The sequence below is a fragment of the Cynara cardunculus genome (genome assembly GCF_001531365.2).
Source record: "Cynara cardunculus var. scolymus isolate 2C chromosome LG 4, CcrdV1, whole genome shotgun sequence".
Classification (NCBI taxonomy): domain Eukaryota; kingdom Viridiplantae; phylum Streptophyta; class Magnoliopsida; order Asterales; family Asteraceae; genus Cynara; species Cynara cardunculus.
Window position 1 is genome coordinate 13,236,714 of NC_037531.1, and position 18,146 is coordinate 13,254,859.

The 18,146-nt window shown below is 36.0% G+C and overlaps 1 protein-coding gene across 1 annotated transcript; it reads right to left on the reverse strand.

The window, feature by feature from the left end:
- Positions 1–752: 752 nt before the first annotated feature.
- LOC112511240 (transcription initiation factor IIF subunit beta) lies at positions 753–12,323 on the reverse strand. Its single transcript, XM_025116779.1, has 6 exons — positions 11,991–12,323; positions 6,998–7,106; positions 2,543–2,673; positions 2,378–2,452; positions 1,244–1,393; positions 753–1,052 (listed from the first exon to the last, which is right to left on the reverse strand). Exons 1-6 carry the CDS (start codon positions 12,174–12,176, stop codon positions 930–932), a joined length of 774 nt encoding a protein of 257 aa, XP_024972547.1. The 5' UTR covers positions 12,177–12,323; the 3' UTR covers positions 753–929.
- Between the last annotated feature and the right edge of the window lie 5,823 nt (positions 12,324–18,146).

Consider the following 18,146-nt stretch of genomic DNA (forward strand, 5'->3'; position numbering starts at 1 on the left):
AAATGGAAGAGGGAGGAACAACATGAAAATGACTTATATTTTATCAATATAACTTCAAAATAAAACTTAATCATCTTCTAAAACATCAAATAGGTCTTTTTTTTTACATTTTATCAATTCTTTAAATTTTATTGTATTTTATGTTTTTTAAACTTTCAGTTTACTGTCCTCAAAATATTATTTTTATATGGTTTCCATATTTTTATTAATTATGTAATTTACTATATATTAATAATAAAAAATAATGTAAAAAAGAGAGAAAATTAAAATTGGAATCTACATAAATTTTTTATTTTGATGTCATTTTAATTGTTTTGACGAAAACTTTCTAATCATATATTTTGTTATAAAAATAATTATTTTATTATAATTAATAAATTGCATTAATAAATCTAAATATATAACAACTCATTAGGGTAAATTGGTCATGTTGCTTGTTTTGTTCAGTCCAATTCTGTCCTATCAAACACTAAACAGTTGTTCCGAGTCCATGACATAATACATTGGATTTGAAAGTTGGTGTACAATCTGTCATTTTGTCTCAAGTTGATTAATAAAAATTGCAAAGACAAAAATATATGAAGCGATTGAAGCTTAGATGATTAGAACTTGTATATTCATAGTTTTCTTGAACAGATTCATCTACTTAGAGATACCAACATACCCAACACCATAATTCATAAAAAAGGTTGCACAAAATAAGCCACCAAACAAACACAGTATAAGGGGTTGTTTGTTTACTTCTTAATAGTTTCATACAGGAAAACCCATATATTTGGAAAGAACCATACAAAGACTTATTGTTACAGGAACAAAACCCAAAGTATGAAATCACAATACATGATATAATAACATATGCCAATTAGAATTTTGGTGTTGGTTAGTAAACATGTCTCTTGGCTCATTTTCACCTATCACCATCTTTGTGTTTATTCTTCAGCAGTTGTATCCTCCATGGATTTCTTATATTCTGGCTTCAGCTCATATGTTCCTTGATTCGTTCCCCGTTTATTGTAAACACACAGATCGTTCAATATCTCTTTCAAGAATTGCTGCAATGTGAATATTCGAATTAATGAAAACCGATAAACAAAACAACCAAAACCAGAAAGAAAGTAGAAAAGAAAAACCCATGGTTGCACTGACAATGATTCATGGTCGTCATAGGGATTAGTCGGTGGGTGTATGCTGGCCCAAAAACCACGGTTACCAAAAAGGTAGAAAAGAAAGTCAAAGAACATACCGCGGGCTGGTCGGTCTCTATGACCAACTGCTTTAGAGCCCAATTAGGCTGTCTTTCAAAAAGCTTAAACATGATGTGTTCCAGTTCTCCACGATCCCTCCTAGTTCTCTTAACTTCAGGCGCCTTAACTGGAGCTGCTTTCTTCTTTTCCTGGATGTAGAAACACACATTAAAAAAGAAAAAGAAAAACAAATTAATTCTTAGCTCTACACACAACGACTATGTTGGAGATACATATATATAGGGAGAGACCATATAAAACCGCATATATTAGATAAAGTAATTTACACCGTTACACCTGATGCACATAAGAAACACAAGTTAATTTGACTTAAAATGGAGTCCTCATTTGTACAAGCCACAAGTCAAGATCTTTACTAATAAGAGTGTCTTTTATTCCTTGTAGAGCATGTGATGCAAAATCTTGGAATTTAAAAAAATTTAAAATCAAAATACGAAGTCATAAAAAGAGTATTGAAATCTCAATTATATTGCAGCAGGGATCTTATGTGTTAATGCAGTTACTTTTGGGCGTTTGTACAGTAGATAATTTCTGTGTAACCCATAATGAGAAGGTTTTTCTCATTTGTGGCACGTTTTTGTTAATAGAATGTCGATTTATTATAGTTAAAGCAACAAATAATAATGAAGTTTTACATCAAGAAAATCCCCATATACATTGCCTGTTTCAATGTCCAACAGAAGGTGAGTTCGAAAAACACCTCTCTCTTGTGGCAGAAGTTCAGCAAAATGTACTATCAAATAAATAATATACAAGAAGTTAATCTATTTTAAAAATTAAAAGAAGAAGAGGGTTCTTTGTGTCCAGTCTATAATCACTATTTCTCTCTTACCCAGTTAATCCTTTGGTTTTGCATGAACCCATATTTGGTTTTGGATTTAGCTATTTTAACCATTTACGAATCTTTTGAGTTTTTCAATTCCCCCCAACCCCAAAATCTGTATCCAACTTTAAATGGGAGAAAGGAAAGGTGACAAATAAACAAGAAAAAGAAAAGAAGAAAAATCACCTCCACAATCTTTGACTCATTCTCTCAAATGATGCATGGAAGTATTCAGGTACTAACAAAGTGCAGGTTAATTAAATCCATCATATATTGGGGATGTGATTACCTTAGGATTAGACGAAATCAAGCCAATCATTCCAGGCATGGGCCTCATATGCACACCTCGGTCATTATCAATCACCTGTAGAACAAACAAAACATCATGTTCCCTCAGAACTTCAAACATTAACTAGATAACGGTAGCTGAGTGATATAAAGAAAGAATCAAGACCTGTATCTGTCTATTCTTGACCATGGACTTATTTGTTCGTTCACGGCACATCTTTCTGTACTCCTCCATGTTCTTATTCTGGGGTGTCATGTCAAACTTGTGTTCAACTTTCCCTTCCATAGCAACTTTTCCTAAGACGCACTCGCAGAAGCATTAGTTCTATCAAAGAACAATTATTAGAACAATGCATAGCATACGTTGGGAAGGGGGGGGGGGGGGGAAGACACAGGTAGACAATATTAACATGAGTTAATAGATTCCCTGTAACAATATTCAATGCATAAAGGAATACTAATTTCAATTTGAGACTCTGAGTCCGAACAGATGAGAAATTCATGAAACATTGACATCCAATACAGACTTTCATCATTGATGATGGCCTGACTTCAAGAAACTGTGCAAATCATGATGCATGGATGGACACAACTTAAGATTATTGTGGATAGTGGTGTCTATTGTGGTATTGTGGATAGTGCTGTCTATTGTGGTATATGCAAAGATGGTACAAGCATTTTCTAGAGAGGTCGACTAGACATGATTATATTATTTTCTAATGGATCATGAGGCATTACTAAATACATTTTGAATGTCAAAGATACATAGAATTACAACAAAAGTACTCTCTCCGTCCCAAAATAATTGTCCACAATGAAAAATCATCATACTTCTCAATTGACAATGTTTACCCTTAACGATAAGGGAGTAAAAATAATTGCAAATAGACACTTACTTTTGAAAGTGGACACTTATTTTAGGACAAACTAGAAATGTGGACACTTGTTGTGGACAAACTAAATAAGAAATGTGGACACTTACACTTCAGGACAAACTAAATAAGAAATGTGGACACTTATTCCGAGACAGAGTGAAGTAATATGTATTTAACATAAAGTACCTACTAGTAGTTTGTTTTGTGATTTTTAAGTAATTCTCGTCAATGAACGAAGCATACCATCTAACATGTAAAAATCTTTAAGTAATTAATTATTTTAAAAGACTCCTCAATTAGTTACCTTTATACATGATTTGTTAGTTGTAAATAGCTATAGATCTGTATGTAATTTATTATTGCTTATTAGTCCCTCTCTAATCCTATAAATAGAGGGCTCATCTAGTCTTGTAATTACACCTTATATAATACCAATTCGGTTTCATACCATTTACATGGTATCAGAGCTAAAGGTCTCTTAGCTCACGAACATCCTTCGGGTGACCATTTCCGGCCAAAATTCCGGTCACCACCACCCCATCACAATCTGTCCCGTACGTTCAGATCTGGTCCCATTTTCTTCAGATTTGATCACGTTTTCTTCAGATCTGGCCTCACATTTCACTATTCATTACTGTTCACAGCCGACTATTTCCCAGATCCCGACCAAATTCCGGCGAGCTACACTACAACGACACCACCATTGCACTCGTCATCGCCCGATCTACAAAACCCCTCAAACCTCACTGCCAACCAACGCCTCACGCGCCCCCACGCGCCGCCGAATCTCAACCCACGCGCCTCCTTCCCGCGCGTGACAGCCCCTCCGGCCACCATTCCGACTGATCTCATTCGGTTAGTTTTTCGATTTGAACTCCTTTTATTTTCTGCCTCGGTTTACGTGTCCGTATACCAGTACAATCTTCAGTCGTTTCTTTTYGGATACCATCGTTTTCAATGGGAGATACGAAAAGTACTGTGGAAAATCAGATTGCATCGGGTATTATCAACTATACCTCRGTTTTGCGCCTTCCTGTCAAGCTRGACTCTAGTAACTGGAGTTCATGGAGCCTCTTTGTTCTAAAGGGTCTTGAAAGTGTGGACAAAGAGGACCATCTGACAAAAACACCACCTGTTCCGCTTTCCCGAGAATGGCGTATTGACGACAGTGGGATACAAATGGCTTTGTGGAATTCCATGGAGCCACAAATCCTCACAATCGCTCAAAACTTTTCTACAGTAAAAGAGATGTGGGATCACCTGTCCTCGTCATTCTCAGCCAAGGAATCATTGTCTCATGCTTATTCTGTTGTCCAAGCCTTTACTAGGGCTGAACAAGGTGACTCCACTTTCACCGATTACTTTACTCGGTTCTCAAAACTTCAAGATGAGTTGCGCACCCTTTTCCCACCGACTGCTGATTTACAAGTTCAGGAGGAGCGTACCACCAAGATGAATGTCATGATGTTCATTGCTGGATTATCGCCTAAGTATGCCAGTGCACGTCCATTGCTGCTAAGTAACTCAACTGCTATTTCATCCGTGGCATCTACATATCATCTTCTGCGGGAGATGTATGGTCCGGATGAAGACCCAACGACAACCAACGACAACCAACAACACGCTTAGTAGGCGGAAGTGGTGAAAGGTCCCATGTATGATTACCTCGTAAAGCCCCAATTTCTTCTTCCATAGCTTGACGCCATCCTGGGTGAGCAAGAGCTGTCATCACATTTTTGGGAATCGGATAGGAATCTAGGGAAGTAGTGAAGGCATGAGATGCGGAGGAGAGGTGTGCATAAGCAACATAATCCTGGATGGGATAACGGGTGGCATGTCTAGGTTCCTGTCGAAAGGCAATGGGTACATCAGGATACGGTGCATCGGGAGGATCATAACTATATGTTTCTGGCAATGGGGAGAAAGGTGCAGTGTCTGGTGGTGGAACTGGGGACGGATCAGTTGTACGGTTTGGGCAATTGTACTTTTATGTCCTGGCAGCTTACAATAATGGCAGTTGTTCAGGCAGTTGTACCTTGCATGTCCAGGTTCATGACATAGATGACATACAAGATTACTACCTTGTCCTCCATTACCTCGTACATTGCCTTTCTTTTGATATGAGCTAGGCCCTGCACCCTTACTGACCAAGGCGGATACATCTGTTGGAGATGCATCCGGACCATACATCTCCCGCAGAAGATGATATGTAGATGCCACGGATGAAATAGCAGTTGAGTTACTTAGCAGCAATGGACGTGCACTGGCATACTTAGGCGATAATCCAGCAATGAACATCATGACATTCATCTTGGTGGTACGCTCCTCCTGAACTTGTAAATCAGCAGTCGGTGGGAAAAGGGTGCGCAACTCATCTTGAAGTTTTGAGAACCGAGTAAAGTAATCGGTGAAAGTGGAGTCACCTTGTTCAGCCCTAGTAAAGGCTTGGACAACAGAATAAGCATGAGACAATGATTCCTTGGCTGAGAATGACGAGGACAGGTGATCCCACATCTCTTTTACTGTAGAAAAGTTCTGAGCGATTGTGAGGATTTGTGGCTCCATGGAATTCCACAAAGCCATTTGTATCTCACTGTCGTCAATACGCCATTCTCGGGAAAGCGGAACAGGTGGTGYTTTTGTCAGATGGTCCTCTTTGTCCACACTTTCAAGACCCTTTAGAACAAAGAGGCTCCATGAACTCCAGTTACTAGAGTCCAGCTTGACAGGAAGGCGCAAAACCGAGGTATAGTTGATAATACCCGATGCAATCTGATTTTCCACAGTACTTTTCGTATCTCCCATTGAAAACGATGGTATCCAAAAAGAAACGACGGAAGATTGTACTGGTATACGGACACGTAAACCGAGGCAGAAAATAAAAGGAGTTCAAATCGAAAAACTAACCGAATGAGATCAGTCGGAATGGTGGCCGGAGGGGCTGTCACGCGCGGGAAGAAGGAGGAGCGTGGGTTGAGATTCGGCGGCGCGTGGGGGCGCGTGAGGCGTTGGTTGGCAGTGAGGTTTGAGGGGTTTTGTAGATCGGGCGATGACGAGTGCAATGGTGGTGTCGTTGTAGTGTAGCTCGCCGGAATTTGGTTAGGATCTGGGAAATAGTCGGCTGTGAACAGTAATGAATAGTGAAATGTGCGGCCAGATCTGAAGAAAACGTGATCAGATCTGAAGAAAATGGGACCAGATCTGAACATACGGGACAGATTGTGATGGGGTGGTGGTGACCGGAATTTTGGCCGGAAATGGTCACCCGAAGGATGTTCGTGAGCTAAGAGACCTTTAGCTCTGATACCATGTAAATGGTATGAAACCGAATTGGTATTATATAAGGTGTAATTACAAGACTAGATGAGCCCTCTATTTATAGGATTAGAGAGGGACTAATAAGCAATAATAAATTACATACAGATCCCTAAGCTATAGCTATTTACAACTAACACCTATAAATAGAGGGCTCATCTAGTCTTGTAATTACACCTTATATAATACCAATTCGGTTTCATACCATTTACATGATTCAACTCATTTACCTAGCCAGTGGCCACACATTAACAACACCTCTAAAAGTATCACCTTAATAAAACAGAAGTCCCAACAAATTTTGAATTCATTTTATTCGCAATGAGCAGGATAGATCCAAGAATCCAGACTAAAAGCCTTGCACCAACATTCCCACGAGAAGAAGATTACACAATTGAATTCAAGTGGGTAAAAAGAACTAAGACCCTTACCTTGGTTTGCTTCAGAGAAAATGCACATGGGAACAAAATCCTTGAACATATTTAAAGAGTAGCTCTTCGGCATATTTGCAATCTCACTGCCAGCCATCTCCATTGAGAACTGTTTGTAGAAAAGGAAGAATATAAAAGAATTAAGTCATAACTTTTTAACAAGCCCTAAAGATAGAAACATACACAGAAAGATGGCTCAAATTTCACTAATTATGAAATCACTTCCCATAAGTAATCTGATAAACCTTTCTAATTACCACTGTAGCATGATCATCTATACTATATATATAACCATTTAAGACAAAGTCTTAAATACAACTTTTTATGCACAACTTACAACTATTTTGTGCAAGATTTTCAAAAAACTCTTAAGTACAACTCTTCAAACATGAGGTACAAACATTTTATGCATTAAGTACAACCATTCCCTTTCCAGCTTTCCTTTCTAGCTTAGCTTTCCAAGCTTTCCTTTCCAAGCTTTCCTTTCCTCTTTCCAAACTTTCCATCAGAGTCTTCACTYTCTTCAACTTTTGCTTTTCCATTTCAAATTCAAAATTCAAAATCAAAGCTTCAAAAGCATGGTCATCTCCTCCACGTCTCTCCATTCTCCATCTTGCTCTCCTCCACCACAATTCCTCATCTTCCCTCGCTTCACTTTCTCAGCTTTGTGATTTCAAGATGGATTCCGACTGCAAGAGTCCACAGCACCGTCCAGAGATGATCGAAACGGATTCGGTTTCTTGGTTTGTTGTAATCAATCGATGACCGTGAACGAATCGTCTTTGCTTGATCCTGATTTCTCTGATTTCTCACCAGAAGAAGAATTTGGGGGGATGTGGCATGTCCATCGGCACAACTCCAACTTTGGTCGCCTTCATCGTCGGCACCCCATAGCTCCAACTCCGGTCGTCTCTATCTCGGCTGACCCAACCTTGCTCGATCTCTTGCTCGGTCGTCTCATCGATCTGTTGCTCTTTGGAAAGAAAAGCCACAGCTATGTTTGATCCCAACGATAGTTCTGTTCTTCTACAGGTAATCAATCGATGGTTCTGTTCGTTGTAATCAATCGATGGTTCTGTTCGTTGTAATCAATCGGTGTGTTCGAGTGGAATCTGAGTTAGTGAGCTGTATGGCTTTCTCCAGGTAAGATATTTTTTTTTCACGTTAGGTCTTTCAACTAATTTTCCTTCCATTGTTTATGGCTTGAAGRTGAACTTTCTRTTGAAATACGGAACGTAAAAGTCTGGAACATTGGCAGCAGCTCTGAAGCAGGAAGTTTGGTGTTGCCATTGAAAGACTTGGAGAAGAGTGACGATGAAGATGACAACCACAACGACATCTCTTCTAAATCTCTGTTTGTTTTCTATGAAGAACACCTTCAATGGCCATTGTTTGGGTGGATTTAGGTTCATAATTACTACAATAAAAAAAGAATTTGGGTAGATGTGGCTTCTTCCCCACCATCCTTCACAGTACACGGTTTTCTTTTTCTTTTCTCCCATATCTCTCACCTTTTCCAAAAACACCAAATTATTCTTACCGGAAAATCCGTCTCCATTGACAACTTTGTCATGCAAAAAATTCATGCAACCCTAATCTTTATTATTTTCCCATTTTTGCTACCCACAAGTGAAAAAACAGAAAACATAAAAATACATTTTTTTGATGATATTATAGAAACTAAAAGAGGATATATATATATATATATATATATATATTTTTTTTTATGTGTGTGTGTATATATATCTATTTATATTGAAGCATTTGAATATATGGAGGAGAGGGGGGTAGAGGGTATGGCCCTGCAAGTATTGTGTTGATTTGTGTTGATTTGTCAGTCAAAATTATAGACCCATATAGACATTGACATATGTTTTGTCTTTTTACTTTTTGTGAAGATAATCTAACTTAGTTACTCTCTCTCTCTCTCCAACTCTTGCAGTTTTAAACAGACCCTCTTTTATAACATCCATTGCCAACTCTGTGGAACTCTTTTGGAAGGTTTAAAACTMAAGAAATCAAACATAAYCACAAATATCCCTCAAAGAAGTGAGTAATAAAGAAAGAAAACATGGATGCAATTAATGAAGCATAGATGGATAGAAGGAGTGGGGTTAAGAATCAAAATTTATAACTTCTTCATGGGAAAAAGAAAAGGTGTTGTATATGTATTTATATCAGAATCAGACTAAATCATACATTAAACACTACAGTAATTGCATAAGTTTACATAACCGAACTATAAATCATCTCATCTAAAAGCGTTATAATWAGTTTATAGGACACCTTTAGGCATCTTAACAATTMTTTTAGGATGTTTTTAAAATAAAATGTTCTATTATTTTATAGGACACTTTTGACAAATGTCCAACAAACCCATCTTTATATAGAACATTTTTTCAAATATTGTCATAAAATAGGTAATACCATATTTTATTTGTGAAACATWGTAAAAAAACTTGTTAAAACACTTTAAAGTGTCTATAAATCTATTGTAACATTTTTAGATAAGATGTTTTTTGRTTTGTTCATATAAATTTAAGTCTTATAAAGTATTTTATTAGGATGTTTAGACATTTTCGACGTCCTATAAAACTAATTTTATTGCATTGAAAAATGTAAAAAAGTAAATTCTTATATTGATATGTACAAGGAGGAATGTAAGAAGAAAATTAGTAGGTAAAAATACAATTAAGTTGACATAAAATAAAGGGTAAGGGTGCAAGTTTCATTCTTTAAATATCCAAGTCAAATCTTGATAGATGCTATTCTTGTCCCATCCTACACACAAACATAACTCTACAATATAATAGTTTGTAACCCTAATCAAGATTTTCTGCACTTTAAGCATACATACTTGGTGACCACATAATAAGATCTTGGAACTTTTTATGATACTTTTAGTACATACGGATTATGTTTAACAAGGATGGGGTTGCAATAAAGAGTTTAAAAAAGAAGTATTTATAAAAATAACCGGTTTACACAACTTTATGCCATAAAATAACCACATTTTAGAGGTTTTACCGAAATGACCACACGGATCACCCCCGGGGGCGATCCGTACTGTACCCAGAAATTGCATATAAATGCAAAATTATATATTACAAATCATATATCTATCTATACCACATTAATAAACATTTTAACCAAAGTCTTAAGTACAAGTATTTAAGCATAAGGTACAATCATTTTATGCAAAAATTTCAAAAATCTCTTAATTTCAACTCATAAAGCATGATCTACAAGTTTTTAATACAACACCATCAATATCACCCAAACCGAAAGTCTCCCAAAAATGTTTCATGGTCTCAGCTTTTGGAGGTTTTCTCAGACTTTAACTAAATTTAAATTCAAATTTTTGTAATGAGTTCTGAGTATATGAGTTTAGAAACCCAATACGTGTGCAATTATTTTTCCATTCAATCTTGTTAATACACCGTATTAATCTTCAACTTTATATATTAGTTGACTTGCAAAATAACCACACAAACTTATAATTCAATGATAAATTAATGTTTCAGAATTGTGATTCACCCGCGCTGCATCGCGCGGGTATACCACTAGTACAATTATACATGTACTTAGTTGCTTGAGAAACCAACCTACATTACAGCATATTAGTGCCGTGCAAAAACTTGCGACTAGCAAATAAATATCAGTATTCATATGGCACCATGCCTGAAGGTGTTAACAACTAACATCTAGGAAGTGGGAGGGCTTCACCACCCACCGAACCCCGTATTGAGTGCTTTAGGCATGCAATTCTTAGGGGGTGTGGCAGGGGGAGCCACCCCATGTGGGGCACACCATATCCCCGAGTTATTGACCAATTCACAGATATACAAGAATAGCGACAGGAGAACTTTTGGTCCTTTTGGTAAAAGAAGAGATGAATATTCACATTTCCAACATTGGAAACGAAGACTAAAATAAGAAAATTAAGTTTATGATAAAGAGGAAAAACAAGACAAAAAGTTACCTCTGATGACAAGTTGGACTGGTATAGGCACACTAAGTAAATATGACAGCAAGATAAGATTCAGATTTTAACGTGAATTTATCTCACATAGTAAATGGATGAACTGTGAAATAACTTTCTTCTTCGATTAATTTGATCTTTATACTTGTATATACACACATGACACACTATTCTTTATTTTCAAAATCTCCAAATCCTGATATCCACGTTTTATGCACCTATATCCTTGCAACATAGAATAAAAATTAGGTCTCAACCCCCCCCCCCAAATACATGATCCCCGAGATTCAAGATCCCGGATAGTTGGATTCAGACAAGTGCTTATCCCAGTTAGAACCCAAGTTAGTAACATGCTATTAAACCTAAAAGCTCATCTATTATCAGATACCTACAGAGCAGATCATGGATAAGAGAAAGACAAACAAGTGAAGCCATACTTCATCAAAGGGCACTTTCTCATAGAGAGTTCCACGCCTCCCTTCTGATTACCTTCCTATTAGTAACAAAGAAAAACATCTTAGGACTGAAAATTAACAAACACAAAAAGCTCCAGTGGGAAAATCGATTCAGTCAAATCCGTTATTTGGGCTAAATGCACCAACCTTGAAAGCACAACTTCCAAAAATGTAAACAATACACAAAACTAGGGTTCCACAAGTACAACTGTAAACCAGCACATACCAACAATTTCCAAAAATGCAAACAATACACAAAACTAGGGTTNCTAGGGTTCCACAAGTACAACTGTAAACCAGCACATACCAACAATTTCCAAAAATGCAAACAATACACAAAACTAGGGTTCCACAAGTACAACTGCATACAAGCACATACCAGTAGGATGTAACAGGAATTGAAGAACATCGAAATCACCCACTTCTATAACTAGACATCTAATTACGAACCCATTTCAACTACGCATAAACCTCAAAACCTATAACGAATTGTCGAGCACCGATCGAAGCAAAACGTTAACCAAACAGGCATCACTTAATATGTACATAAACATACCTGAAGAGAAGAAGGATCTTCGGGATGAAGAGGATCGAGGGAAACGACGACCTTAGAGAGATTTTGTTGAGAGTCGGCGGGGACAGATTGCCATGATTTAGCGACTACCACAGGGCACTTCATAAGCCACACAGATCTGTCTGCTCTAGCAGTTTCCAGGTCCGTGTTCTTCTGCTCATCCTCCATTAATTTAGATAATGATGCTCTTCTTAGTCAGTTGAGGTTTCTCTCGTTTTTGCCTATGGTCTCTGTCTCTGTCTCTGTCTCTTAAATGAAAACGGTATATACAGAGAGAGAGAGTTTGATGATGTCTGCTCAAGAAACTGCTGCGACTCCAAACAAAAACTTTCAACGAACATTCACATATTTACTTTGCAAAACATTACAGATTTGGTCCCTCTCATAAACGGCCGTTAGCAAAGCTCAGTTAAATCCCTTCGGGTATTATACCACATTTCCCCCAAGACACCACCAATCACCATCGTCAAAAACATTCCCTGATGAGACAAATACGTGTTTGGAGTAACTTCAAACCGAACAACTCGAGCATAATTGATCTCAACATCCTTGTGAGAATGACTCTAAAGCATAGGTGATTATCGATGAAATAATTTTCATCGTTGCTCTGAAAAAGTAAATAAATAAATTTACGAAATTATGGATCATACAGATCAAGTGGACCTCCCCCTAATGAACTCACCCCAGCATAATTTTCTTTGAAATCAACATGGAAACCATATCTATAAGTGGTTGACGGACTGGCATCCCGTCTTTATCTAAGAACAACTTGTGAGAGCACAATGGTGGTGGTTAGATGGTAGAGCAGTGGTAGATGGTTGGTGCTCAATGGTGACTAGGAATACGGGAAGAAAGAGTTGGGGTTGGGCCAGTGGTCGACGAAGAGGTGTAGGGAAGGGAAAGAGATAGTGGTTGGTGTGACGGAGAATATTGAGGGCTTGGTGGTCTTGGTAAGAAGACGATGGAGGAGGGGATAGGAGGTTCCTTTTTTTTATTTTTGTAAATTACTAAAATGCCCTCATGTGATATGTGTTTAATAGAAAAAATTTATAGTGTTAGTTATATATATCAAATCTATAAGGATTTGCGAATTACACAGACTGCCAATGTACTAAAGAAACCATAGGGATGGTATCTGTAATTTCCTACAAATCACTGGGATTAAAAATTGTAGTTTGCTCCTTTCTATTGGCATGATCACAAGGAATCTGAACCTTCATGTGTATTCACCTACTTTCATGCACATAATAATATGTTATATTGTTACTGCGGTCAAAATACAAAATATCGGTCAGGACCGATATTCAATATTTCAGTTATATCGATGATATATCGGTCCAAAATAGCAGTTAATATAATATTTCTTAGAATTATATATATATATATATATATATATATATATATATTATGTATGCATCCATAAACATATCATATGCATTAATTAGAGTTTAGAAATATAGTTTGAAAACTAAAACATCTCATAAACAAGTCTCACAAAACAAAATAGGAAAATGTGTTCAAAAACGAGCTAATCACAAACAATAAGCGTGAACTATGAAAGAACCGAGAAGAGAAGAAGCGTGAACTGAGAAGAGAAAAAGCGAAAGACTTAATATATGTGTTGACTGGTTGACCAAATAAATAGGCCCAAAAAACTAAGCTCGACATGTAATAAAAAAACCCAAACATTTGTTTTATAGAAAATCGGTATATCAGACCGGTTTTTCCATCAAAATATCGGTTTGACCGATATTTTTCTAGAGTCTGATATCTGATATATAGGCGATATATCGCGATTTTAACAGCATAGATAATATGTTAAGGTTTTAATCATGATGATGCATATAGTGTCATTTCCCCCATCTATATCAGCCACACGCACAACCTTTTGTTTTCATATACTTACCTTGAGCACCAATATGTCATTGCTTCCCCATCCCAGCGGCTACCATCGACCTCCCATCACCATCTCTCACCAGTTGTTGTTATTAGACAAAGGCATGTTGGTAGTCCGTTGACCGCTTTTAAACTTGTTACAATTATTATCATATTGTAAACATAACCTTATATAAAATATATTATTATACATAGAGTAAATTACGGATCTGGTCCTTGTGGTATGCAAGTTTATACCAATACGATTCTTAGACTTCATTTATTACGTATAACACTGACTGGTGGTATGCCTTATTTTCACGGATTTGGTCCCTTGACCAAATGGCTGTTAATGATGTCCATTAGTCTAAAGGGTAAAATTGTCTTTTTTACCATTTCATCTATTTCAATAAAAGTTTTTATTTCTTTAATCTTCATCTCCTCCACTTAAAAATGAAGAGCATAAACCCTAAAATAAACCATCAAGATACAAAAAAATTAAATCAAACTCTAAACCATTTCAAAACCCCCTGAAAAAGTTCAAGTTGCCATTGATGATACCCTAAACAACATCAAACTCCTAAATCAAAATCCTAAAAGGTGACTGCATTTCTATTTACTTCGATTGGATGTTGTCATGTTGACTTAATCAAGTTGAATATTTGAGCGATTTTTAAAGATAATTTTATTTAAGACATGATTCAAATAAATGATTGGTCTAGAATTACTCTTTTATTTTATTTTTTATTAAGTTATCATTTTTATATGAATATCCCCACATGTGTGTGTGTGTGTGTTAGGGGTTCAAACAGGAACACCCTGTGTTCAAACAGGAACACCCATATTAAAATTTAGAATAAAATGAAATAAATTAGTATTTATCAACAATTTTCTATTATCCCTTAAATGTTGTTAGTATTATAGGAGATTTCTTATATTGATGTCTCTGTTGTCGATAATAATGTGATAATGATATGATTCTGCTATGATAATAATGTGATAATGTTTTGGTAAATCAGAGACTTCTTATGGTGTCATTGTTATATGATAATGAACCGACAATTATGTGATTTTGCTATTAATGGTTATGATAATGTTGTGATGATCGAAAATCGGTGATGGTCACATCCACAATCATCACTCCGTTTGTTCATTATGTGATTTTGTTTGTGATAATAATGCAATTTTACTTTGATACATTGTGATCGCTGAGTATATTATCTATACATGATTTTAGGGATGATGTTAGTTACCAAGATTAGAGCTAAATATAAAATCACATGATTATCCTTAATTATTTACTTTATTTTTTTATTTTTAATTATGAGTTAAATAATTTGAAAGCTCATAAATGTTCTCGTGTTTTAAAACAAGGGTGTTCTCGTTTGAACACATCCTCTAAGCCAAGCTTTGTATTTTAAATCACATTTTAAGAGAATTTAAGGATTTTTAAATTTTAAATTAATATTAAAAAGTTTTCAAAAATATTAAAGACTTGTGAGGGTAATATTGGAAATTGAAATGCTAAAATTCAAATAACATGATCAGGATTATTCCGATCATCCGGGAAATGATAATCATCGTCGACGGTGGTTACACAACAACGATAGTAGGGCCAATATTAGGGTAAATCGAAAACGAAGAAGTCACAGTTAGTGAACGATTTAGGGCGACATAAAGCAGATGGTAGGCTTTGGAGGCGTCGAGGAAGAAGACAAACACATATGGAACACAAATCATATAACTATCACACTTCGATTATGGCTCGAAGATGGTCTGCTATTGATTAAGGCTCGATAATAGTGTATCGCATCATTGTTATCACAATTGTCATAGTTGGATTACCATATGGATCAGTTCTGGTATTATAATAAACAATCGAGACGTAATCAGATTCTGATCGAAAATCATGGGATAATTACAATTAATTAAAATAATATAATAATTATGAAAAATAAATAATTATGTTACTACCCTTATTGATATATTTTTATTTAATAAAATATAAAATGTTGGTTAAAAGTTGAAGGCCTACAACTGTTCTCACGTTTTTACAAAATAGAAGGGTTAAGGTGGATCAAAGGCCCGCCAAGTACCAAGTTTTATCAGAGGGAAAAGTCAACACGGTTTGACCCAAGGGAAAGTCAATCATGTTGATTTCAGGAATAATACATTTTTTTTTCAAATTGAATCGATATTGACTTTTTGAGCAAAACACAGGAGTACGTCTTACATCTAACGTGGTTGTAGCTAAATCCCACCATTACGAGAAACTTTTTTGGTTTTTTTTTTGTTGATTTCATAAAATATTGTGATCGTTAGTATTTGATACTGATCGTCCTCTGTTTTTTACCTTCTAGGTTTTCAATTTCATTTCTTTATGCATGTAGATAGGATGTTCTGCAAATCAAAATCAGCTATACAGCTTATTCCGCTTCCTTATGCATCTAGGATTTTGCGTAACAATAATCAAATCAATAACTAAAAGCAAATTACAGAATATAAACGAACCAAGAGGAAAATTGTATACGTTTGGAGATAGTTTGTGAACCAAAAAACTAAATATATGCTTACAAATGAGGATTAAACCTAAGACCTCCTATATAACAGCCTTTAATTCAGCCAGCTTAGACCATCTCACCAAATCTGGATTTATGTTATAAACTTGGTTTTAAAATATGTCAGGACACCCTCAAATCAAACGGGTGCACTTTCAAGACATCTTAACTTTTTTCTTTATGATAATCAAGTGAACAGGAGCACAGGACCCTGTTCGGTCCTTAATAGTTCCACCTCTGACCATAGATTATAATATAATATATTACATATTTCTTTCAAAGTGAACAACTTCATTCAACACTTTTATAGTTTTTTGTTTTTTAATTATGATTTTAATAAATAAATAAATAAATAAGGTAAATTGCATTTTTGGTACCTATGATTTATTCTTTTTCTTGGATTAGGTCCCTATAAAATTTTTATTGCAAGAAAACCTCTATGGTATACAAAAGTGTATGATTTTGGTCCCTTCTACTAACGTATATTACTTTTCAATCGTTAATTCCCCCATCTATCTTGTACATGAGGGTAAAATGGTCATTTTATCCTTCAAACATGATGTAGCAATGACACGACACGACACTCTTGTGGATTACTAGTAGTTTTCTTAATTTTTTTTTATCACCGGTTCACCACCAATGCCACCATCTTCCAGCCACCAACATACACCATCCACCACCAAAACAACCTTAACACAAACAAATCAAACACGGGGTCGATGCACAAACAAAATAAAGTTCATTTTAAATATCAAAATGGGATTGTTTCAAGAAGTTAAAATCTAAATCAAAACACACTAAAGAGTCGTTTACCTGACTCTTAAACGCAACTCAAACAAGACCAGAAGCCAGAAGGCAATGCTCCAATGGACCCACTTGAGACCCACAAATCAGAAGAAATGGGGTTGAAACAGGACCATCCAAAACTCAAGCAGAAAACTGAATCAAAACCAGCAGAAGACACACAAATCAGACGAACTATAGCAGAAACAGAATCACCCAAAACTCGATCAAAAACAAAACAAAAAACGAGCAAAATCAGCATTCAAGACTACACTAATCATCCCAAGATGTGTTAAAACTTGTTGAATGGTCAACTATTCATTGAGATGACAATAACTGAATATCAAAAATCATGTCATATTCTGAAAAGGGCCTATTAGAAAGCACCACTTTATTTCGATGACCCCAAATCACATACATAGCAATCCACAACTGTTGGTGATTTTAGGGTCATCAACCATTTTGGTGTATTGTGATTTACTTGAGATCGATTAAGGTTATAAGACAAACAAAGTGAGTTAGGAGGTGTGGAGTGCACACTTGCATATATTGTCTGTATCGCCTTAGATTGCCATAAGATGAGGATTAAGAGGATTGTGCCCTTAGCGAGGTTCCAAACGGTAGAGCCCCTTGGCGGTGGTAGTGTAATCATATCTCTAGTCCTTCAAATCTCTTGAAATTGTTCTCAAATTTAGTGAAATTTCACTATGTATAGATCTGAAGCTGTGTAATCAAATCTCTGGTCCTTTTGATCAGAGTTCTGAGTTACCGTTGAAAATTCTAAGCCTGGATGAGAGTTAAGAACAACTAAAGTTCGGTTTAGTACGACCAGACTTCGATTTAGTACAACTACACTTCGATCTTTGGAACCAGAGCGCTGGATGTTACCTCTAATTCAATTGCAACTGCCTTCAACCTTATT

Excerpts from the sequence above, each read along its gene's own strand:
- LOC112511240 (XM_025116779.1), bottom strand. The coding sequence starts at position 12,176 with ATGGAGGATGAGCAGAAGAACACGGACCTGGAAACTGCTAGAGCAGAC. Across the intron at positions 1,394-2,377 it reads TGATTTCGTCTAATCCTAAG|GAAAAGAAGAAAGCAGCTCC; the intron begins GTAATCACATCC and ends TTCTACATCCAG. Across the intron at positions 1,053-1,243 it reads TAGAGACCGACCAGCCCGCG|CAATTCTTGAAAGAGATATT; the intron begins GTATGTTCTTTG and ends TTCACATTGCAG.